This window comes from Xyrauchen texanus, chromosome 47 (genome assembly GCF_025860055.1).
Source record: "Xyrauchen texanus isolate HMW12.3.18 chromosome 47, RBS_HiC_50CHRs, whole genome shotgun sequence".
Lineage (NCBI taxonomy): Eukaryota > Metazoa > Chordata > Actinopteri > Cypriniformes > Catostomidae > Xyrauchen > Xyrauchen texanus.
The window spans coordinates 8,021,684-8,047,210 of NC_068322.1; the positions used below are offsets into that span (position 1 = coordinate 8,021,684).

At 38.3% G+C, this 25,527-nt stretch overlaps 1 protein-coding gene across 1 annotated transcript in view; it reads left to right on the top strand.

Moving 5' to 3' along the window:
- The first annotated feature begins 7,429 nt into the window (after nt 1-7,429).
- LOC127638683 (myotubularin-related protein 5-like) overlaps nt 7,430-25,527 on the top strand; it is a 72,780-nt gene continuing 54,682 nt past the window's right edge. Inside the window, 1 exon segment of the mRNA XM_052120317.1 lies at nt 7,430-7,633. Within this exon segment, the coding sequence (XP_051976277.1) occupies nt 7,579-7,633 (55 nt within the window). The 5' untranslated portion in view covers nt 7,430-7,578.

Below are 25,527 nucleotides of genomic sequence, written 5' to 3' on the forward strand. Positions count from 1 at the left end.
AAATTTCACCTAGTTTTACAGATGCAATGACATTCATAGAGAAACAGTCATGAAACCTCTTCTTATGCGTTTATCTGTAACTGTTCGTGAGTGTGTAGAGGGGATAAGGATGCTTTGGAGACCAGTCGACTTCACCAGAAATTCAGGAGGGCAGGACACACCCACACACATTACTGGTCAATGTGCATTATATTGATAATCAATTGGGTAGACTCTTCCAATTGTGGCAAACAAAGCAAAAAAAGTTTTACTTGCACTTTCAGTATAAAATATGCAATGATAATGTCTGTAATAATCATTTTACTTGATGTTAATTGGCCTAAATGTACTTTATGAATAATTGATTGAATAGAGAATTGTGTACTGCTGTATGGTGTAGTGTAAGTATGCTTAAATGTAAATTACATGAATAGTATATTAAACTACTGATATCTAATAATATTCTTTTCACAGAAAACTTATAAACCACAGTTTGATCAATTGTGTTGGGTATGTCTGTAACCTGAGCAAATACAACTTTATACGAAGCAAGTATTATGAAACTTACTCTGTCTCTAATTAAAATACATAATCATCATGAATAGTGAATCTGTTGTTTGTAAATTACCATGTCATTAACTAATAGGTGAAATATTATCTATTTATTGTGTATTTACTGTCCTCTGTTGCTTGTTTGGGCTTGATCTCTCACACAGCCATGGTGCCATGCTGGGAAAAAAATCATTGCCATGCCAGCTGCGCATGTGACAAATAAAAGTTGAACTTATTATTTAAATAATTTAATCATATTTGAATATCAAGGTGTCATTTTGCAATGTTGTCTATGGTACTGTACAATTAAGAACAGAAATCACAATAGTTTTATGGGGATTTCCTAGACATCATTAAGGTACAAATCTGGCTTTTAACCTCAGAATTGATCAAATTCCCCCTTTATGAGGGCCTGGGTAGCTCAGCGAGTATTTACGCTGACTACCACCCCTGAAGTTGTGAGTTCGAATCCAGGGCATCCTGAGTGACTCACGCCATGTCTCCTAAGCAACCAAATTGGCCTGATTGCTAGGGTGGGTAGAGTCACGTTGATTTAACCTCCTTGTGGTCACTATAATCTGGTTCTCGCTCTTGGTGGGGCGTGTGGTGAGTTGTGTGTGGATGCTGCAGAGAATAGCATGAAGCCTCCACATGCAATGCTCAACCCGAAGTGAGGTGAGTCACTATGCCACCACGAGGACTTGGAGCGCTGGGAATTGGGCATTGCAAATTGCGGAGAAAAGCGGAGAAAAAAGTCTACCTTTATAATTATGCCAAAATAGCCCATCTCTTGTATTAAGTAGTGTGAACATTGTGCTACATACCTTTTGCTCCTTTACCTTTTCCTTATAAAAGTCTTAAAGCTCCATTGGGACAATAAAAACTGTCACTTATTCAGTAAGTGACAGTAACTGAGTAACTGTTTACTGTAGCTAAATACATTTTTATGTATTTGGGAAATTCAACCAGTAAAGTAAATATATAACCTAATGAACTATGGCGACTGATTAATACAACTTTTATTAATCAGTGTCTAGGTGTCAAAGCTTGACAATTAGCAATGTTGGTGAATGCACCCATTTATGTATTCATGAAAAACCATGTGACAAGAAGACTGTGAACTGCAGCCAAATCACAGAAGAGAGTGATTGGTCTCCTCTTCTGATCCCTTCTTCTCATCCACTCTATAGCCCTCTGTATTTGATGTCCTAATTAGTTTACATGAGTAACTACACACCATGGACAATAAATCTAGTACAAAACGTTACACAAGTCGACCGTTATGCTGCTGTAATTTTCTGTAAACTTTAAACAATGGTAAAGTACAATGGCCAAGACTGAAAGCTTCCCATATAAATACATTGCTGGAGGCCATATGAGTATGGTAAATGAAGAGAGGATAAACAAATTTAATTACGAATAGAGAATGGCATGACACAACACCCAAATAAGAGGCTTATTCTTTGCAGATTATAATATGTTATGTGTACAAAACAATACATAAATAAAACTCTGACCGTGCGTGGCCTTGGACCTCACAAAGAGAAATTCAATGGGACATATTTACATTATTCATATGACTTAAACCCTTGTCAAGTATAATAGGTGAACTCTTGTTAAGTCCAGTAGTGTCCGCTCAACAGTAAATAGTGCGGTCAGAATTTACAAACTCACAACAAGAACATCAGTCATTTTGAAACCAATTCACTGTATAAGACAGACAGACAGACAGACAGACAGACAGGGAAAGCAAAATGGTTGTGTCATGTATGCCCTCTAGTGGAGACTACCAAAACTGAACTAAATAACTATCATAGGGATTTTTTGGTGGATAGGAGATCTTATCTCACAGGGTCAAACACTTATTACATTTAAATTGCACATAAACAATATGTCTCAATCATTTAAAGCTCAAAAATAAACTTTCCCATGTTCTGTCCCTTTCCCTGAAATATCTGTGATGTCTTTTGTCCCCCCTTCCTCCCAGGTTGGATGGAATGGTAAATCCCTGTGCAAAATCACTTTGTAAGCATGAATTATCCCACTGTGCTTGTTTCCCTCACATGGAAACAATGGCTCATCGTCAAGTTACTAGTTTGTTATGGCTCACAACCAGGTTGGTTTGTACAATCAATTACACTATGATGGACAGCTTGCAGTCATGTTTGTTTTGCAGGGTTTCTGTTACCATCTGTTACCGTTCTGCAGATGCCATGAATATAACTTTGGATATGTGTGTGGGAATCTGGTTGAGCGGTTGTGTTTGGGTGTGACTGCATGGGAACAATGGACGTATTTCCAGAAATGGCTTTCAATGAATGAGAGCTAAGTGAAGATAAAGACGCACGAGATTGTGTGTTGGTGGATCAAATAACTAGGCAGGTATAAAAGATGAATGAATGCAGGAATACCAACAGAAAACCAACTGCCCTGCCTGTTTGATCTGTGCTATGTAGGAAGGGCATAGATTTGGCTTGAATATTGTACAGTATGAGGAATATATACATTCACACACACACACACACACACACACACACACACACACACACACACACACACACACACACACACACACACACACACACACACACAGTATATATATAAAGTGACAAAGAATTTGGTCAAGTGTGTCACTTCCATGTCCATTCCCTTTATGTAGAGTAGCTTGCTTTTTGTGTATGTTTAGGTGAAAATTTCCTGAGCTGTTCTCTGTTCCTGGGACACCCGTGGTTAAACTAGGTGTCTTGCTGTTGCGCCAACAAGAACGAAAGTGTGACAGCACATATATGTGCTTGTTCAGCATAAATATTTGATGCTTCTGCAAACAACATGTTTCAAGTTTTATGTTTGATGTGAAAACACATATGTAACAATCTCAAGAAGTTTGAATTTACTGTACACAAAACAGCTACAGTAACCATTTGAATAGACATATATAGTAAATCATGGCAGCCAGATTAAAGGAGCACTCAGTAACTGTTTGCTCATGTCATCTTGGATTTATAGGGACACTAGTGGTTTGGATGCAGGATCATTCAAAATAAATATTTTCCAGTAAAAGATGCCATTGTAGAAATTCACTATTCAGCCATGATTAATTTAATCTAAGATTAAAAGTGTCCAATAACAAGATGGCTACTGAGATAAAGCAAGTAGTATTCAGCTGGTCATGTGATTCTAAAATGTCCAACTCTATGAGGGCGCCCCTGCCCCATGTACAATAAAACAGCTTTTATAAGGTTACTGATATGACTAGAGTCCTCACCTCATGTGAGTTGTCATAACTGTTTACGTATGTTTCAAAATTGCAATTAATTTCTTAAAATCTTAAAACTTTTTATATGGGAAAAAAATACAGAGTGCACCTTTAAGCAATATTGGACTTTCATGATAGAACCACTATTTATATATGCTCATTACACTGCTCTGTGGATTACTTGATTCTCATTAGTCAATCTCTGCATTCTGTGATCAAATATTTGCATGCTGTACATTGGCAATTTCCTACATAGCTGTGCTAGTTTAATGTGGATCCATGATCTCATTCTTCTCAAATAATAATGCGATTTGAACTATTTTGAAGTGTTTGAATTTTATTTATTTAATTATTAGAAGCCATGTAATAAGCAGTATAATGTACAGTCCCTTACAGAATGAAGGCATGCAAAAATGTCACCAAAATCATATGCCCTGAAACACTGAAAACTATTTAATTTCCCTTTTCTAAAATAACAAGCACTATTTTTGAGCACTAACCAAAGTACTTTTAACAATATCAGCAGGTTATTATCATGGTTTAAATGGATCTATTAGGAAGGCCCACTTTAGTCCAAAGTCATGAAGATTACATTTGGAGTCAAAAAGAGCCTCAGTCCACAGTCTTTCTGTTTCAGCTCAAATAATGTGATAGATGGAGTTAGGATGCTCTGAGATTAGTTGTGATTTTAACAGAGCTAAGAGACCTCTTCCTGTCTATTGGTTTGTTGACAGGATGTCATGTGACTTTCAAATCCTGCTGAATAGCTTCGCTTTCATGCTCCCAATAGGCTTCATGTCATGTGATGGAGGCCCAGACACCTTTACACATACAGACAGAGCACTACCTTGATATACATGTGTCTACACATTTGCCCTTCCTGTCACATGCATTCAACCAATGAACAACCCACGGCCCATCCTGTGATGATTTCACTTATCACTTTTCTGTTTCACAAGAATATCACTCAGCTTCTGTAGCAGAGACAGACACATAGTAGTTTTTAACATTTTCATATCAGAATCAGTTCAGTCAAGTGTATCCACTTTTGACTGTTAGTGCAGCTTGGCGTATTGTTGAGACAATTATCTTGCAGCTTCCATTTGTTTTGCACAAATCATAACATCCCACAACAGTCTTAGTAAAACCTCTGGCTGTGCTGTTCTCTCTTCTTGGACATCCACAGGTGCGGTGGTTGGCCTTTTGGCTCATCAGTGCGATCAGCTCCTTTTGGGAACTGGATATGGAGGTGGCCCAGCTGTACGAGAAGACTTCATGACTGTTAATGTTGCTTTTCCAAGACATAGTGGGAAACCTGATCTCTGTGTCCTCATGCTCATCTACTCATTCTCTCTCATCCTTGTTCCCTGCTGCTATCTTTCTCAGTCTCTTTCCTTTAATTTGCTATTTTTAATTAAAACTTCAGGGCATTTCAGGTCACAGTGGAGAGCTAAAGTGTTAGGTTATCCACCTAACCCTATAACATTTGTCGACTCCTTTGGCTGGCAACAATTCTGACCCCATGAAATGACTCAACAAGCTCAGTTTTCTTTCCTGAGTTGACATATTTGCTATTGCAACAGGAAGTTGGGGCAAGGCATTTCAAAGGGCTTGTTTCTTTTAGTTTTTTGTTTGTTTTTAGAAATAGCCAATAGCCTTTAGTTTATGTCACAGCCCTGAACCATGATTTGCTAATTGCTATTGCTAGTCCAAGACAGGTGGTATTGGGGGACAAAAACTAGAATGTGTGTAAGATGGGTCATCAATATTTTTAGTTCACTTTCCTAAAAGGGAAAGAGTACATTCAAATGTGTATGCATTCAAAATGTTAGTTCTATCAAATTTAGGAGTACATGAGCGTATATGGTCTTTTTTACTTTACATTTTAACAATATAAAGGTAGACGTAGTTTTTTTTTTTATTGATTTTCTCCACTTTTCTCCCCAATTTGGAATGCCCAATTCCCAATGCGCTCTAAGTCCTTGTGGTGGCGTAGTGGCAGAGGACGAATCTCAGTTGCCTCCGTGTCTGAGACTATCAATTTGCGCATCTTATCACGTGGCTTGTTGAGCGCATTACCACAGAGACATAGCGCATGTGGGGGCTTCATGCTATTCTCTGCGACATCCATGCACAATTCACCACACTGAGATTGAACCACATTATGGCAAACATGAGGAGGTTACCCCATGTGTCTCTAGCCTCCCTAGCAACCGGGCCAATTTGGTTGCTTAGGAGACCTGGCTGAAGTCACTCAGCGCGACCCTGGATTTGAACTTGCGACTCCAGGGGTGGTAGTCAGCATCTTTACTTGCTGAGCTACCCAGGCCCCTAGCATATATGGTGTTAAAGCTATCAGACATGGAAGAAATAAAACCACACACACACAAATCCAACTTTGATTTCAAGGGATCTTTAACAAAGTAAAAGAAAAATGATCAGCAAGTGCACTGAAAACCCCAATAAGTTGACTTTACTCAACTGACTGAGTAAAATCGTTTCCTCCGTTTGTTATTCGTCACCCACCTCTGTGAATGGCAATGGCAGGCTGACAGTATAACATGCCTGTGAATGTTTTTAATTTTGTTGTGATAAGTACTCTGGGTCAAAGGACTTTACACAGGAAGTGTAGGAATTCTTTTGGAGGCGTGTCAGTGCTGACAGGCAAGGACACAGGGCTCAGATTGTGGAATAGGGGGGGTTATCCGGTGGTGCTTTTCAGATTTTTCCTCTTTGATGAGACTATATATGAGAGTATGATAGCTTTAACATTTATGTAACAACTGTGCAAACATTACCTGTCTTTATGGCATAATCCACCAAATGAGCCACAATTTCAGTGTGGTTTAGTAGTGTTAGCAATGATGAAGCATTACCAAGCTTCACTGGGTATTGCCGTAATATGTAACGTTCATATGTAAAACACTTCTAACTTGGTATGCATTCAACATACTTAGTATGCAGTGAGTCGAGGTAAGAACATAATTACCAGAACATTATTAAAAGGTTTGTATCATAGGCAATTAGGGGGGCCTGAATATTTCTTAAGTACAAGAGGTGGCAAGTGCAAATCTTGCTCGACAAACTATGACTTGCAAAGGGCCCCCCCCCAAAGTTGTTGAGCGGGGATGGGTGGGTGTTGTGTTTGCCCATAAGTTGTTGGGGGGCACCGGGAAAATGCCCGGTATGCCAGATTACCAGTCTAGCCCTGATGGCAGTGTTTACTCTTTGTAAAAGCAAGAGTGCAATTTCATTCATTTCCACATGCATATGAGCTTGCGATTTGCCGCAAATGTTTGCAGCATCTTACCGGTAGCGGTGAACCTGCTCCAAACATTTGGCAAACACTTCTGTGGCAACAATGAAGAGTTAGCCGCAAAGCTCATTTGAAGTGACCATTGCCACAGCGGTTTGCCAGAACTCTCAATTCAAGGGAGCGCACGACTCGAAATTAATAGGTTTTTAGATTTTTTTTAAAACTTTATTATTATCTCACTAAGACAGCTATTAATATTTTATGTTATATAGGGAAGGGGGTGTTGTTACACACGCAGTTATGAATGAGTATGCAACACTGATGCCACGCGCCCCACCTTGTCGTCACTGAGCTCACGGCGCATGTGCAAAGCGCTGTCAGGGTACGGCACACTCGTACCAACAGTATGGCGGCGGGCTGCTGCTGGAGGGATGCTGCTACTGTCGCCGCTGCCTTTACAATGTGATCGGAATACCGTCTGCCTGCGGAAAGACAACGACCATAACCCGAGGCAGCTCGTCGTGAGCTCGATAAGATGACCAGACTCGCCGATTACTTCGTTGTAATCGGATACGATCTCGATAAGAGAGGTAAGAGAGAGAAACGCCGAGCGAATCCTTTCCCTTCTCTTCCCCTCCTCCTCCTCCTGCTGATCTGGTGTGCCGGATAGATTGAAGCGTATTAGTCGCGGTTTATTCATAGTAAACACAACAGAAGTTGGAGGGAGAGGGAGGCGCGCCCGACACAGCTGATCCCTGTACGGGACTGGTGATCTACTGTCAACCGCGGATGTCCAAGGCCTTTGGGTCTCTGAACCCGAACTCGAGTATTCGGCTGCACATTTTTATGGCCTTTTGCGTAATTCCTGTAGTTCTGTTAAGAAGTTTGCGTACGGGAGTATCTCGTTAGGCTGCCAGGTTGTGAATTTCTAATAGGGATTTATCAGTGCAACCTTTGCCACCAGTGTTTGTGTTATATAGCCACATAAATGCGGCTGTTGAGTTGAACACAAATGCCGAGGTTGGAGCTGCACCAATGCATCCCAAAGCAATGTCAACACACTGTATAACATCAACTGCATAGCACTGTTGTTGAAAACCAAGCTTTTTGGCTGTGTCTCAAAATCTAGTAAGCTGCCTACCTAGACAACATTTTTTGGCATCATAGGTGCTTGCAGCATTTTTTGGACATCATAGTTGCATGCAACATTTTTTGGAAATAATAGGTGCTTTCAACATAAATGTGGCATCGTAAGTACTTTTGAAATATTTTAAGCCTCATAGGGGCATGCAAAATATTTTGGGCATCATAGGCGCTCTCGACATATTTGCGGTATCATAGGTGCTTGCAACATTTTTGGGCATCATAGTTGTAAGCAACATTCTTTGGACATAATATGCGCTTGCAACTTTTTTGGGCATCACTGGAACCCATGATGCCCAAAATTGCTGCCTCACTAGGATTGCAAAACAGCCTTGTTTTTTTTTTTTAATTTTCAATTTGCTGGATATCAAGTGAGCATTGAAGTGTGTTTATGTTATGTATTTAGGTAGTTTTATTTATTATGAAGAATGGTAAGGTTTTAGGAATCCAAGGAACTAAGGAACTCGTTACAGTCTAAAATCTACCCATTATAGTATGTATATTACTATAGATGTACTGTATATTATAGTATATTTATACTGAATAACTTAAGCAGCATGGCGCTGTTATTGACAACTGAGCCTTTGGCTGTATCTAAAACCTAGTGAGCTGCATACCTAGATGGTAATATTGGGGATCATATGTGCTTGTAACATTTTTGGGCATCACAGAGGCAACTTTGATGCCCAAGAGGGATGTCTTGGTAGGCAACTTACTTGGTTTATGTTTTTGTTGTTGAATATTTGTAACATTAGTTTGCTGGATAATGGATCATATAAATGTATTTATTTTATTGTATTAAGCTATTTCTCTTGATTTTGAAGAATGTTAAGTTTTAGGGATCTACTAACTTGGCATACAGTAAACTCCCGTTCAGTTATTGAGAGATAGTGTTTTGATAAATGGCCTAGATTCGTGCCATATTGTGTCTCCGGTGAGCATGTATTATTCACCACCCTCATCCAAAGAAAGCAAGTCGCTAGAACCTAACAGCAAATATTTGAGTCCTTTATTTCGAGAGCTGTCTATGTGCATGTCTTATTTATAGCCCTTATTTATGAGGCACACCCAAAAACAAACATGGCTGGTCCCCTTTTTAATGACAATATCAGGGACCCATGAGAGAGAGAGATGTATGTTAGAATGCATGTTATGTGCACTGGTTCAGTTGAAAAGTAAGGTTGTTCTTGTGGCCCGTGAGAGGCAGCTCATGTGGCTGTACATGCATTCTGGCAGGATGTTGAAAAGGCTGCTTGCTCTGCAGAATGTCTTCCTTTCCTGTTTCTAGCCTGCTGCTGTGTTTCCATGCCGACTCATCAGCATCTGGTAGCAGGCCTTCTTGTTAACAGCAAAGGTGTGTGAGCGAAAACAAACATTCTTTTCTGAATTTTGGAGAGTCCAGAATAGAATCACTCAAAGTGCTAAAAAATTACTTTAAAATGCACCTTGATAACAGTAGTCATCCATTTCAGAGAATGCATTGCTTTAATACTGCAATCAAAATCTGTCTGAATGGTTCTGAATTGAGCTGTTCCACGGGCAGTCCTGTGACATCATAATCCTGTGCCACCGGCCTGAAAGTTGTGACATCACATGCGAGTGTCAGATCTGAGAGTACTTGCCGCTCAGCACACAAGTAAAATTTTTTCCTTCATCTGTTTTCCGTTCCTTGACAAATGATGTCGGAACCCTAGCCTTACAGTCAGCACACTTACAGTACTCTTACACATTCAATACAATTACATAGACTTTAAAAGTTCGAATTTAAATGGATTAAATCAATAAGTACGATATTTAAAAGTTGGACTAACAGACCTATATAATGTGATTGGGACGGCTTCAGCATGTAAACACGTTAATCGGAACACAACTGGTATCAGCTTTTCGCATTAGCTCCGAAAAACAGTTCACAGACAGTTGTCAGGCAATATGTATTTAACAATTTTTCAGCTGACAACCCCCTTCGGATATTTGATTACGCATTGTGCCATGCAAACTAGGACAAACTGACGAAGACTGTTGGTGGACTATGGAAAGACACGCTGTAGCTCGATTATAACCATGGATATACTCTTACTGCGTGAGCTTTGGTGCTCATATGGGCAATATGAGTTTGAAAATGGCTTGCAACATTTACCAATCCTGTTCCTCCCTCTTTTCCCCATAATATTTTGTCCTCTCTTTCCTGTAACTACAGCCATGGCCAAAAATATTGGCAGTGACATAAATTTTGTTTTTCGTAAAGTTTTCTGCTTCAGTTGTTGTGGTGTTGATTCACATTGTTTCTAGATTATTGTGCAGAGTGATCTGATGCATTTTAAATCATTGCAAACAGCTTCATTGGCCAAAAATCTTTTGTGACTATCACAAAAACCCAAATTTCACTGTTTTTTGGCCCTGGCACAAAATGAGCAGCTAACATAATTTCACTAATCATATCAGCAGTACCTGGGAAAGTGTGAACGAGTACTAGTCAGGTGAAATCTCTCTATCATTCAGATTGGTTTATAAGAGCAGACTGAATACTATAAAAGGAGGGAAGAATTGCTTCCAATCATTGTGTTCTTGTTAGCAATGTTACCTCTAAAGAAAGATGTGCAGCCATCATCGATTTGCAAGGAAATTGCTGCAAAGAATATTGCACCTGAAAGAACCATTTACCGGATCATCAAGAACTTTAAGGAGAGAGGTTCAACTGCAGTGAAGAAGACTTCAGGATGTCCCAGAGTGTCCCGCAAGCACCAGGACCATCTCCTCCTGAAGAGTCCACTATGGAATCGTGTCACCACCAGTGCAGAGCTTGCTCAATATTGGCAGCAGGTTGGTGTGAGTGCATCTGCACGCACAGTGAGGCGAAGACTTTTGGGCAATGGCCTGGTGTCAAGAAGGGCAGCAAAAAAGCCACTTCTCTCCAAGAAAATCATCAAGGACAGACTGAAATTCTGCAGAAAGTACAAGGATTGGACAGCAGAAAACTGGTGGAAAGTTATTTTCTGAAGGCGACTGTTTGGGACATCTGGAAAATCAATAGTCTGGAGAAGAAAAGGTGAACGCTACCATGAGTCCTGTGTCGTGCCAACAGTGAAGCATTCTGAGACCATCCATGTGTGGGGTTGCTTTTCGTCCAAGGGAGTTGGCTCTCTCGCAATTCTGCCCAAAAACACTGCCATGAATAAAGAATGGTATCAAAACTTACTGCAAGAGCAACTTCTCCCAACAATCCAGGAGCAATTTGGTGAAGATCCGTGCATTTTCCAGCATGATGGAGGACCATGTCACAAGGCAAGAGTGATAATGAAGTGGCTCGGAGATCATTACATTGAAATTTTGGATGCGTGGCCAGGCTAATCCTCGGAACTTAATCCCATAGAGAACCTGTGGTCAAAACTCAGAAGGCGAGTGGACAAGCAGAAGCCCACAAATTGTGATCAACACGAGCACTAATAAGGCAAGAATGGATCACCATCAGTCAGGATTTGGCCCAGAAGCTGATATCCAGCATGCCAGAGTGAATTGCAGAGGTTATAAAGAACAAGGGTCAACGCTGTAAATATTGACTCTTTGCATATATTGAATGTTTTTGCCAATAAAAGCCTTTAAAACGTATGAAATGCTTATAATTTCTTTCCAGTATACCATAGAAACATGTGAAAAAAGAATCTACGGATATTGAAGCAGCAAACTTTGCAAAACACAAAATGTATGTCACTGCCAATACTTTTGGCCACGGCTGTATATATAAAAACGAGCAGGTAAGGTAAAAAGTAAGGTGCTGCCGCATTGTGTCTAGCAAAATGTGGTGCGTGTTGAACTGACACATGGCTGTGAGAACTGTCATATCTCTGAAAACATGTTGTTAATGTGATGCTGTAGTAATTAAATTTTTTTTTTAGGAAGAAATTTTTGCTTAAGTGTTCCCTGCCTAACTCACACCTAAAGGGCTGGAGCTTCTCACTGCGATAACCTTGCTTTAGGGTTTTGTTTATCAGAGCTGATCGCAGAAGCTGATCTGGGGAACAAGTCCCTGTATTAAACCCTTTGTCCTGGTCTCCATCAGCCATGCAACCCATAGTGTCAAGTTTTTCAGCCTTTACATCCCTCTAATAGCTGCATCAGTGATTGAGAATGAGCTGTCTGGGTGGAGTCGCCCAGCTTGTGTTGTGAAACTGCGCAACAACGCTGTGCGGGACAGGCGATCTGGAGGCACTGTGAGGAGAGCAGGGGAATGGCTTTGAATAGGATTTTCTGACTGTTTTAAAACAGGAAATGGTAGTTGAGACTCTAGGGAGAAGACATGATTGAGTGAGAATCCAGATTGTCCTCAGTGTTAGAGTGAGAAAATGGACGTCCACAGTTTGGGGTGGGTCCTTTCTCAGCTGAAAGCCTAGAAGTTGACATCCATGGAAATGTCTTTTGGGGTTCAGCGTCCAGCCCCCCTCCTTCCTCCCTCCCATTCTCTGTCTCTCGCTCTCTCTCAAGCTTTTCTTGGGAGGAGCCCCGGCTGAAAACAGAGAGGCCCTAAACAAAAGAGGAGAGCGTTTGTTCTGTTGGACTCTTTTGTCAGAGTTGTCTCTGGCAGTCTCTTTTGTTGTTTAATCCCTGCCTCCTGTTGAAAATATATGTTAAAGTGATTATGTGTGTTATAAAGAGCTGCATTTTGTTCATTATTCAGTTATTGCTTTATAGTCAACCACTTAAAATAGCCTACTCAAAAATAAATTTGAAATTTGAACTGAATAGATTGAGACTGAAGCTTTTCCTTGTAAAACGTGCCACCACAATGCTAGGCTTTTGAAAGTTTTGCCAGGGCATTGCTTTGCAGTTGCCAAGGTGTTCTGGGTGGTTGCTAGGTGGTTACTTAGTGGCTCAACTCAAATGTGTCCACCCCCAAGTGTGTATCATTTGTTCATTTCGTATTCAATTAGGAATTCAGATTCGGAAAACAAAAAAGGACTTATTTCATTATACGACCTGCACCGTCGTCTTCCTCAATGCTGTGAAGCAGAATAAAAGTTCTCTGCTGTTTATTTGTTCAGATAAATTCGTCAGAGAGATAGCTCAGCTGCAATAAGCATGCAGAGTTTTGGAGAATAATTGGAAAAGAATTTAATATTAGACAAATTCATCTGAACAATTAAACAGCAGAGAACTTTTATTCTACCTCACACACAGCATTGAGGAAGACGACGGTACAGGTTGACCAATCATAAGAAATGTGCGTTTCAGGTGCAAATCAAATATTCAAGCCATATATTAGTGAAATCAAATAATCAAAACGCACAGTGTCCCATGGCTATTTTTCCAATTTCCTATTTTTAACTTGAGAATTAAATCTATATTGCGAATAACAAGTATTTATTTGTTTTTTAATATTGGTTTTGTGAACGAATAATTAAATAAGTTGTTTTTTGTAATTGAATATGAAATGAAAGAATGATACACAGATTCTGTTCCCTATATGGTTTATGCTTCGTTCCATAAGAGTAGAAATAACTCTATTTAGGGCTATTGTTTGAAATATTTGGGCAAAATTGGAAGCTCACTCACAACGGCTTGCCTATAATATTTCTGCCCTCTGTCCCGCTTAGATAAATGCACGGACTCGGCCGGACATCAAGAAATATTCGCCAATAGAGCACAGATTCTTATTCATGAGGAAGAATGTTCCGAAGGGGGCCATGGCGTGATGCGCTGCCTGCTCTGTTACCATGACACTCCATTTCTGGTCATCGTTCTGGACTATAAAGGGCTGTGCCGAGGAGAGGTTACTGGGGTCATGGGTACAGAAGCCCGGTGCCCAGGCCTGCAGCCTATGGCTGCAAAGCTTTGACGGCCAGCTGGTGGATGAATACTACTCATTCATGTGGCAGGCGAGGGGCTAGGGGGCAATTGCGACTGCCCTCATTTTGAGAGACAGGGGCTCAGTACACACACAGATGCACACAATTTCCATTCCTTTTTGTCTTTGAAAGGGTTTGCCTGCTTTTGATTGCATGGATATGCACAGTGACAGACATACATACTTAGTAAGATTCTTTACAATAATTGTCACTTGGTTTGTTATTGATATCTAATGCAATGACATTCAGTATTTTTAAGTGTGGCTTAACAGTCTAAATGCTTTTAGGTGCCACTGTAGATTTGAAACTGCCTGTGTCGTTTAGTTTAATTTTGAATGTGGTAAACCCGCATGACACAGTGTTGGGCTGCACTCTACTTTGCATACACACGCACATACAATAATTAGATAAAGGTTTGGACCATGGTAAGCAATGACGAGTTCATGGCTGTTTGTGTGCTCTATATCCAGGGGTCCTTTGGGTCAACGAGCAGTCTCTTCTGCAGGGACAAGGAGGTCATGGTGGCACAAGCTTTCATGGTCTTCCCTGGTATTTTGGGAATGCAGCTCTCTCCCCCTCCCAAACCCCTCTGGTGGAGAGTGAAGATTGAGTTTGCTACACGCCTAGGGGTTGTGGGATAGTAATTCTTCCAAATCCTCTTTTTTTTTTTCATTGCTGACCCACCGAATTATATTTAGGGGTTTTTGTCAGTTATAGTCGGCATCCCACTCTTTCCATCTTAATCTCACTTTTAGATGTAGCCCACTCTTTTTTGATTGGTTCATGGTTATAAGAAAAACTGATCCGATTGGTTTGTTTGGTGTGGGTAAAGCGCAATACCATCATGTGGTTTTCATTTTTGCATGGGTTTCCCCTTCATCTGAGGTCATGTTGTTGTAAGTTTTTAATGTTAGGGTGTTATTCATGGACTTTTGCTAAATATTAAGCCTTCTTTTTAAAATAGATTTAATTACCACATAATTGTCATTCAATGGTTGTTATTGTTCCAGCTTTGCTACACATTTCTGAATCATTTAAGTTAGACATTAATAATTTATTCTCATGACACTCATGAATGTTCCGTTAAAGCATAAGAGTTGAAACTTCAAGTTGGATATTGGGTAACTGAAGAATCATAATGTATGCTTAATGCAAAGTCGGGCAAAACAAAAACATTTTAGTTCTGATGTTATGTTTAATATGTTGTGGCTGCATAGTTTATAAAATAAATAATCCAGATTACAATTACAGTTTTTGCATTTAACTAATAGTTAAGAGTCATTATAGCCTTCCACGTAGGTCTACTGATGTTGCGTCAATTTTCGATATAATTTTATACACAGAATATGGAATGCTTTTCATCCTACCAAAATAAGTATTTTAACTAGAGCCATCAAAAATAACGTGTTACGCATGCAGTTAATTTAAAATGTTTAAAATGTAGTTTTTCTCTAACGCAATTAACGCATTTTATAAATTTTCACTTTAATTTACATTTTCACCCTTATGATGTTGATTTTATTGCGTTTAACTATTACAAATATTTTAATCGACTGACCAAAGCAAATTGTATTAATCAAACATATTCGCCATTACAAGATCAAAGGAAATAATTAAAAAGTTTAATTGTGCATTTATGCAGCCCTAATATATTGACCTGTTTCACGTGACGTCACTGTATGACCGAGCCGCCATGTTTGTTACCAAAATTCCATATTCCTTCAATGTGCTGCGCTGTGGGATGCGACAAAAGCTTTTTTTCAGGAGTTAAAAGCTGCTCTTGCATTTATACAGGCAGGATTATCTCAGATGTTTTTAGTATTGTAACCAAATCAGACCTGAAAACAGCACAAAACATTTTTAACTTCTGAATGAGAGATGCTTACGATCAATCAAATAACATTTAAATGTCTGCGAAAGTCCAGTTTGGCAATATTTGTGCTGTTTTCAGACCTGTATGAATGTTTCGTGGGACTTGGATCAAAAGTTTTTCTTGATATTGTTTCATGGGTGTTTTTCCTTTCACCTCCATTGTTTCCTGCCGCTGATGGTCACAAATATGGTGGCTGAGAGGAATAATTGACATCACTGAAACAGGCCAATTCTGTATGTTGTTTGTAATGTCAAACACAAAGATTTTTATTTTTTTTGGTATACTCAGCAAGACAAAACCACAATAAATCAATATAATATATTTCTTGCTTTTAGTCACATCGACAATGATCCGTTTTCATTTGAAAATGTGGTCATTTTGTATTTCAGAGGGGTTTCCTCCACCAAAAAATGGAGCGTTTTGAAAACGCTCACTATTACTGTATACTTTGGAAAACGATTATGAAAATTACTGAAAATTGAGTTTTCAGACAAAAACGTGGTGATAATTTGTGTGCATGTGGCCTTTGTCCATATTTGTTAGCTTTGCAGCCATCTAGATGCTAAGCTACACCTAAAAGTTGACAAAAAAATAAATGGTTTCCAAATATATGATTTCAAATGTATAGGATTTCTGTTGTGGTAAAGTAGACTGAAAAATATTAATGACTTGTCTAGAATGAGAATATCCCCATTTGTTTGTGTAGGAAGAGGCTGAAATAGATTCATTTTGCAAGCGTCTTTATTGTTTTAGTCCATGGTAGCTGTCAATTATGTTTTTTTCAAGGCTGTAACATAAACTAAAAGCTGTCGGCTATTTAATCCCTTTGATATATATATACCTACCCAACTTCCACTTTCAGAAGGAAATACGAAATTAATCGGTCTATCATTAATGCCAAAATGGGAAGGAAAAAATGACAGTCATCAAACCATTTCATGGGATCTACAATGCTTCTACATTGTACTGCAGTTATGATGCTCCTGATCTCAATACCTCTACATGTTGTTTTCTAGCTTGAGTTCCCAGGGCTAATAATCTCTTGAGTAGACTGAACACAGGTCACAGCCACCTGTCTGCTGGCTTACTCTCTCCTGGCCTGGGGTGATGCAAACTGATTACCCTAGGTGTAATTTCACCACTACTTTTTATATGAGTTGTTTTCATGTTGATATGTTATTCTATTAAACATTTAAAACCACAATATTACTTGCTTTAATAAAGATAAACAAACCATGTCGGAAGGCTTGGAATTTTTGGTTAGGTGGAATGCCTAGCCAGTGACGCCAGCATTATGTAAGCAAAAGGAGTACAAGTGTGCTCTCGTCATCTCTTTCAGTTTGCCTTTCGGGTTTCACGCCAGATATCAGTCACAGCCTGAGCTTTAGTCCTATTTATTGTTTAATTATTAATGCGACTAGATGTACGTGCTACCTAAAATGTTACTGCTTATCTCTTTGTTGATCTTGCGATAAGATTGAGCGTAGTTAAATATATTAATGTTTCAGTACTGGTGTGTTTAACTAATGTCATGCAGACTGGTTAAAAATATACTGCAGATTTTCAGATGCTACGTGATCTTCATTTGAAGCTCCCAATAACAATTCATAAATTCCAAGATGTCTTTTACCAAAACGTTGGTTATAAACTTGTAAATGTACATCCATAAGAATACTCTATACAGGGCTCTATGCTTAATTTAGGAGCCCAGTCAAAAATGTAGGAGCACAGATGTAGTCCAGTTTTTTTTGAGATAGTAACGTTAATGTGCCATAATATAACATGCACATAAAGGTATGAGAAAACTGAGCTCATCTATTATGACAGAAATCAGGAACATGGCATTAGCCATGACTAAGGAGTTTACATTCTTATAAAACCAAAAGTAATATTTTAGTTCATTTGACAGGCTATCTGCGAAAAAAAAAAAAAAAAACAACAGCATTTCATGTTAACCTGTTTCACCTTGTGAACATAAATATACAAAAACACAATGTTCAGTCTTTGAAGTGTGTTCCTCTTAAATTTATTTAAGACCTCTAAATTGACATCTGCACTGCTGAACACAATTACTGTTCCTGTCACACAATGTACAGTAATCAGATGCTGCATGTTTCCGTTGGCCACGCCAACATTCAGTTTGTAAACTTTTAAAGTAAAAATGTGATGCACTTTTCATTTAAGCTGACTAAAATGTCTTGCACAACTAAAGTGTAGATGCATTTGGAAGTTGTAGTTTTTATTCCGTTTGTACTGTACAACACTTCATGAGCTTTAATCTACACTGTAAAAAATAAAAATAAAAGGTAAAAGTCTGGCAGCAAAGTTTCCAGATGGATACCGTCAAATTACAGTAAATAACCATACCATAAAATTACAAGCAGGTTTTACAGTTAAAATTACAGGATATTATTGTTGATAAATGTTCATTAAACAGTGAAAAATCAGATATATTATGTCAAGAATTACAAAGATTTTAGGAATTTAGGTCTTTCACCATCTACTGTACATAATATTGTAAAAAGATTCAGGGAATCCAGAGAAGTCACAGTTCGTGACAGTTAGGGCAAGACCAGAAACCACCGATGAATGTGTGTGACCTTTAAGCCCTTATACGGCATTGCAGAAGAAATCGCCACACTGCTGTATTTTTTATATATATATATATATATATGCCACGTTGGCTCGGTAGTACTTCAGAAAAACAGTTGTTACTTAACACAGTCCGCCACTGCATCAAGAAATGCAACTCGATTATGGAAGGAGAAAGCCATACATCAATTCTATGCAGAAACGCCGCCGAGTTCTCTAGGCATGTATTGCATTTTACAAAATATCCCAACTTTTCTGGAAATGGGATTTGTATGTTGATATGTCTTGTCACTATGGCTTATGAAATGAGCAAAACCAACAGTGCATTTCAGCTATGGCCCATATAGCCTGCATCAGAAACACCTTATGTTATGTAACAAATTAAAATCCACTATTCCAAAAACATGTCCTATAAGTCACAGACTTATATTTTTCTTTGATCAGCATAATTCATCATTACACTTTTCTGGGAAACAACTTCTGAAGTGTCATTGTGAAGATAACTTATGGAGACAAAAGCAAAATTGCAAGTTTATGACTTGATTTAATTTTAGAATACCATGGAGTTCAATTAGTTACATGATATTAAGTATTTCTGGTGGTGGCGAGATAGACCATAGTTGTTAGTAACAGAAAAGCAATTCAGTTTTTGCTCTTTTCGCAGGCCATGTTTACCATAAGTAAAATACAAAATTACACTGGCTTTATCCTTTAAAGTGACATTGAATCTTGGTAGAACTTTGTGTTGCACTGTCCAATCTGTAAGTCCAAAATATTGATCTTCTCCAGCAGCTGCTCCTATGCTACACAAGTAGGAAACATTTAATAGCCCTCCATGCTCATTCATTACATGGCAAAACTGGATCTGTTCCACACTTGTGAAGCACAGGAGCAGCTGATGAAGACGATCAGCAATATTTTGACTTATGTCACGGCCACTAAACTCCACAACCCAAACTGCAACAAAGTTCAATATCACTTCAAGGGAAGTGGCCCAGTCCTGATGATAATAAACCAAAGGTGTGAGGCTGTGCCCAGCAATGAGTGCAGGTCGCAAATAAAAAGCCTGAAGACAAGGTAATGAAGATTTGATCAGACGGTGCGATTTCAGAAATCTTCAGTCACAAGATAAAATGTTACTATCAGGAATGTGACAGAGGCTATGAATGTGATTTAAAGGAATAGTTCACCCAAAACATTCTGCCATAGAAGCATTCTTCTAAACAATTGCAGTAAATGGTGTCCAGTCCTTCAGCTTCAAAAAGGACAACAAATGTCCATAAAATGACTCTGGAGTTTAATGTTAATGTTAAAAAAAATGTAAAACATTATGTTAAAATTTGTTTCAAGTTTCAATTATTATAAAGTGTTTGTTCAACCAACAAAAAAACCTTGTGTTTTCACTCCTTCAAGGGTCAATATAAATGAAAAGATTTTGTAATACCGTGAAACCATGCTATTTTCTGAGACTGTTATCATACCTTAAAAATCTCATTCCGTTGCAACCCTAGGTACAAGCTTAGACTAAACTGGTGCACAACTTGTACACATGCATCTTAATAGTTACATATTATTTTTCAATTTTCACAGGCTACAGGGAGAGCATCTGGCCACTTGCATACGTGTGAGCATCAATGGGCCCCCCCACCACCCATAACAAAGAGCCCTGAAGCTCTTCTACCAAAGTCCCGGAAAAATAAAATGCTCACTGGCAGGATGTAGCCTATGTCACCAAGGTTTAGCTTCAGAAAATGTTTGTAACTCTGTGTAGAAACCATTGTTAACATTTTACTTCATTTGAAATAAATGGTGTAAATAATGTTCTGTATTGTGGCATACATTCTTTGATATACATTTCTACAGAGATGTATACTGCCAAAAGCTCTAAATGTAGTAAATTAAGACAGAAAAGGCAAACATGAATAATCTTATCTATAATGAACATTAGGTAATTTTATTCATTTTAAACTATTACAATGCACGTGAAATAAGGGCCGGCGTCGCATGCTCTTGGACATGTGGCTTGCACAACAGCACAGATGATGAAAAAAATCTTGGAGAAACACTGAACACATGATTAGAAATATCAATTGATAACAATTGGCATCTCTGTTTGGTAAATAATCTCTTCATATTTTTATAATGCAATAAGCCTTCAGCCCCTGCATTCAGTTGGTTTCTAGTAAAATGTATTCTAACATACTAGAACGAAACAAAGAATACAATTAAATACAGTAGAATTAATAGAATAAAAAAAAAGCCCATTCCAAACCTAAAAAACACTTTGAATCCCCATGCCAACATATTGGAGAAAGTATATTAGTTTTTGGTTGTATATTATCTAAAAATTGCTAATTGCTCCTTTTAAGCTCATAATGTATTTCACTTTAACGAATATGTTATATTCAGATTTTTAATAACAAATATTAATAATTAGCTTATGTAGGTAATGGATATCCAAACCAGCACTCTAGACCAGAAGATAGCAGTAATGCACCATAAAGTTGCCAACCCCCATAAAACTTTGTAGGAAGATGACAAACCTTGATGTGGCCTAGTGCAAGTTCAGTTGGACTGCCTTAGCACCATGGTTATATTTTGCTAACTCCTTATGAATTCTCCTTACTATCTTTCCTTGACCTCATGAGTCATGACATTTTCCATCGAGGTTAAAGGAGAATTCTGGTATTTGTAAAACTGGGCCCCATTTTCCCATGTTTTTGGGCTGAAATGATTAATTGGGACCAAAATATTTGCAAACGATCCGATATTTTGCAAAAACGCTTTAACCGCCAAACACGAAACGGCTGCAAAGTAATCATGCGGGGCATGTGTACATACTTCTGGATTATTGAATGATTGCTTTTGGCGTTATCTTGGCATGCTTTCGTGTGTACTGATGCCAGGTCAACAAAATTACTTCAGCTAATAACATTACCTCCACTCTGTCTGCAGCAGGTCTATCATTTTCATCAGGTAAAAGTGCTTTGGTGTAGGATTTCTTCTTCTATTTGACTGGCATTAGTCATCCCGGTGAAGTCACTGCATACACCTGGTCTGCAAGGTGGAGTGGACAGACAGGAGTGTTTTCATCCATTTGTAGCACAATTAGCCACAACTTCAGCATGTCCCGGTTCCCCAAAGTCTGTGGAATCTTTTCCTGTGATGCTTCATTTTGTTGCCATAATTCGGAAATGCGCACACTTGAACGATTGTTTAAAAAAATTGTTTAGATAACAGTAAGCTTTGTTTCCTGTACTCCAACTCTGTTACGTTACTCCACTCTTTCCTGGATGGCTCTCTCTAATGGTCACTCACATTTACACTGTTGTTTTCGGTTCTTTATCATTACTAAATAATTGCTTTTTTCTATTTTATTTAAAAAATGTAATCAATTCAGAACAGGATTAGAATTTGTTTATATATTTTAAATATAACTAAATGTTGTTTCTAGAGCAGCAACAGTAATGAGTCACTATAGAAACTCAATACCTCATTGGAAACAAATCTAAAATGTCAATTAAGTAATATTCCTGAGATCAAAATACTGAGTGAAGTTTATAAAGAATGAAGAACACCAACATCAGTCAGTATCAGCCGTTCCTCCTGTCCTCCTCCCTCTACTGCTGATGTGATTCACTGCCTGCAGGTACCGCTGGTAGAAAGGAGAGGCTGGTTTGTCTCAGCTAGGGATGAAACGGTTACCGGTTTCATGATAAACCATGGTAAAATTCCTGACAGTGAGTATTACAGTTTCAAATTTGAATTATTATAAAAACTCATGGTAAATTCAGCATGCAACGTGGGTTTTGTTTTGTATGAAAACATGGCAGAAGTCAGTGACTGTGTTCAGGACATTTTTCAGCCTTCTAAGAGGACCAAACATGAAGTGTGGTCATATTTTGTGTTTTACAAGAGTGCTAAGGGAAACTTAATCGAAGAGGGTCACCTTGTCTGCAGAACATGCGGAAAATAAATAATCGCTGCGAAAGGGGGCAACACATAAAATATCTTGAGCCATCTTCATGACCACCTCCCACTACTTTATAGCGAATGGAAGGCAAGTTAACTTTTAGCTGAATGTTTGGTGTGGGGACTTTGGAATGGGGAAAATGTCATGGTTTGTATGTCTAACTTGCTAATAGATTGTCAATAATGTAAACTAAAGCTTTAAGTGTGACCTACTCTTGTTAAACACTACACGTTGTTTGCTGCTGTATGCGTCATTTGTCTGCAGACTCTATTCGCCCATTGCACATAACATGTTATGTAGTTTAGTCAGCCAACCAACATAGTTTGTTAATTTAAAATCTGGCAGTCGTCATCTTGGTTGTTAAAGTGTTCCAACAGGAGAAACACTATAGACTCCTATACAAGACACCTGTATTTATGTCAGTTGTTGGGATCATTGCAATTACTATCACTTTTTTCAGGTGTGTTCACTCTTCCTGATGAGTGAGAGACCAGCAATGTGCAACAGCAAATGAAAGAGCACAAGAGTGAAAGACAATGGGAAGCAGCAGACACATTTTTTTTCTAAAATTAAAAACATCACCCACGTCTCCCGAACCGCTGTCTCATCATTATTTTCAGGTGTTTTTTTCCCCGTGTTCTGCAAATTAGTCCAATAACAGATGCAAGCTCATATTTCATGTTCTGTGTTGACATGTAATCACAAAATCAACCCTCATGTTGCCATGTGTGTGAGTTAGTGAATTAATTTTGGGATCATAGTTTCATTAGGAGACGAATGGTGTGTGATTGATGGATCCTGTCTTCGGTCAGTTTAGTTGGATGTGCTTGGCTAGGATATGCGCTTTTCTAACAACTGTCTCTGGCGCGATTTGAATTTTTAAGACTAGATCCAGAATTGATGGAGAAAGAATTGCGACGCATAGAATACATTTTTTCTCCCACCCCTCCTCAATCGGGCCACTCACACCGGTGCACCTAAATATTTTATCCTCATAGTCGCAGTAGTTTTCAGTCGCAAATATGACTGGAAATGGTCGCACTGTAGAGCCCTGACTCTATGGCAGTATATTTCTATATTACTGTATTTAGCTATATTTGTTGTTGTGAGTGGTGATGTGCACTGAAAAAGAAATGTTGCTATAACCTTTCTGCTCTTGACATGAACTAGGCATCTAATCTCGGGTTGCTCCATGAGGACTGTCCATATAATGGGATTAATGTCATAGCCTACACTTTGGGTAGGGTTGCACCGATTGATCGGCCACCGATCTAAGTCAGTGATCAGCCGATTGTACCTAGAACAAGGGCCAATCTTTTTGCAGCACACAGGGAATCACACATACACTGCTACTCTAATGATTGAGCGCTTTCTTAGCCCTTAATGCATGATAGTGTGACCTCGGAAGGGTGAATTATTAGCAGTTCTAAGTATTCACGAATGTAAACTTTCAGATAGGCTGTTATTCAGATTAATATGCAGGTTTGTTTTTAAAAATGTGTAAGAATTACACGTGTACGAATATTAAGTAACCCATTTTCTAGAGTCATTACGGTAGTAATTCTGACTCGTTGTACAGTGAACAGGAAGGGGATAAAGAGGTTCCTAACAGGTATAAAAACAAATTAAACAACAAATAAACATGCAATTACAAATCTTAGTACGTGTGATCTGATGTGAGCTGTGACAATCAGAGGTTGTGTGGATCGATTGAGACTGTTTGAGCGATCATGAGCACTTTTAGCTTCACTCCCTTAAATATGCTCACTCGCAGTGTCAATCAAACATGCGTGCTCTCCAGGTTCTCTCAATATTTCATCAGTCACTCATCTCAGTGCTATTCTGTGAGAATCCCAATTTAAATCAGGTTAATGTTGGTCGCAATACCATTAATACCAGATGTAACTGTTTAACCTTCAATAACGGCACCGCGTCTTCACGCATTTGCTTAATGATTAGTGATTTGTGTTACAAGACACCAAAGACCGTAAACCAATCATAGATATGAATAATTTCTCACTGGAGCAATTTTAGAGCTTGTAATGGATATATTTGTCTTATTTTTAACATTTCTGCTGTGTGTGATGGTCTCATGGTTTTTAATGCTTACCAGTATGTCCCAATGACCTTTTGATAAAGACGGCAGAACTATTCATAAATAATAATTTTTGCACTTCACAATTAATATCATTTTAATGTTTTAAAATGTTGGTAACTTTATAAAAAGGTTGCATTTGTTAACATTAGTTAATGCACTAGGTATCATGAACAAATAATGAACAATATATTTTTACATCCTTTATTAATTATAATGTTAGTTAATACAATTACATTTCATTATTAGTTCATGTTAGTTCATAGTGCACTAACTAATGTTAACTAAATTAACCAATTAAATGTTAATGTTTTTTATTTAAAAATGTAATTGTATATGTTGTACCTAACATTAAGCTCATTAGTTAATGTTAACTACAGTAATGTTGTAAAATAATGTTAGCAAATATTTTTTTTTTTAAAGTGTTTCTGTAATTATAAGGTGTGGGTTATAAACGTATAACTGCACAATATAACTTGCAAAAAGTGCACTTAAAAATTTCAGCCGATCTTAGTGTTAAATTTTTGTTTCCTGATCGGCGCGCCACTACATTTTGGTATAAGCATCGGCTAAATGACAACTTTCTATACTTGCATACGTCACATAAATATGGAAATTTAAAGCTGCTCTACAGAACATTGTTCTCTCTAGTGGCATCTGTGGTTCAAACTTAAAATTGCAAGCAATTTGCGGAAAAACACTTTACATAAGTTGTTCTGGCGGATGAATCTCATGATTTGAGCTTACCTGGACATCGACTGCGTGTGATCATGACTGGGAGATATTCATAATGCTCTATTTTCATGTTGATATTAATGAATGAATGAATTTTACCCTTTAAGCGCTATTCTGATACTAAAGTCAAAGTGCTTTTACATTGATAACAAACCACCACCAGTTACTAGTATATTTTTGTATGATCATTCAAGTTTTTGTATTGTACTACATAGAGGTCGACCGATTAATCG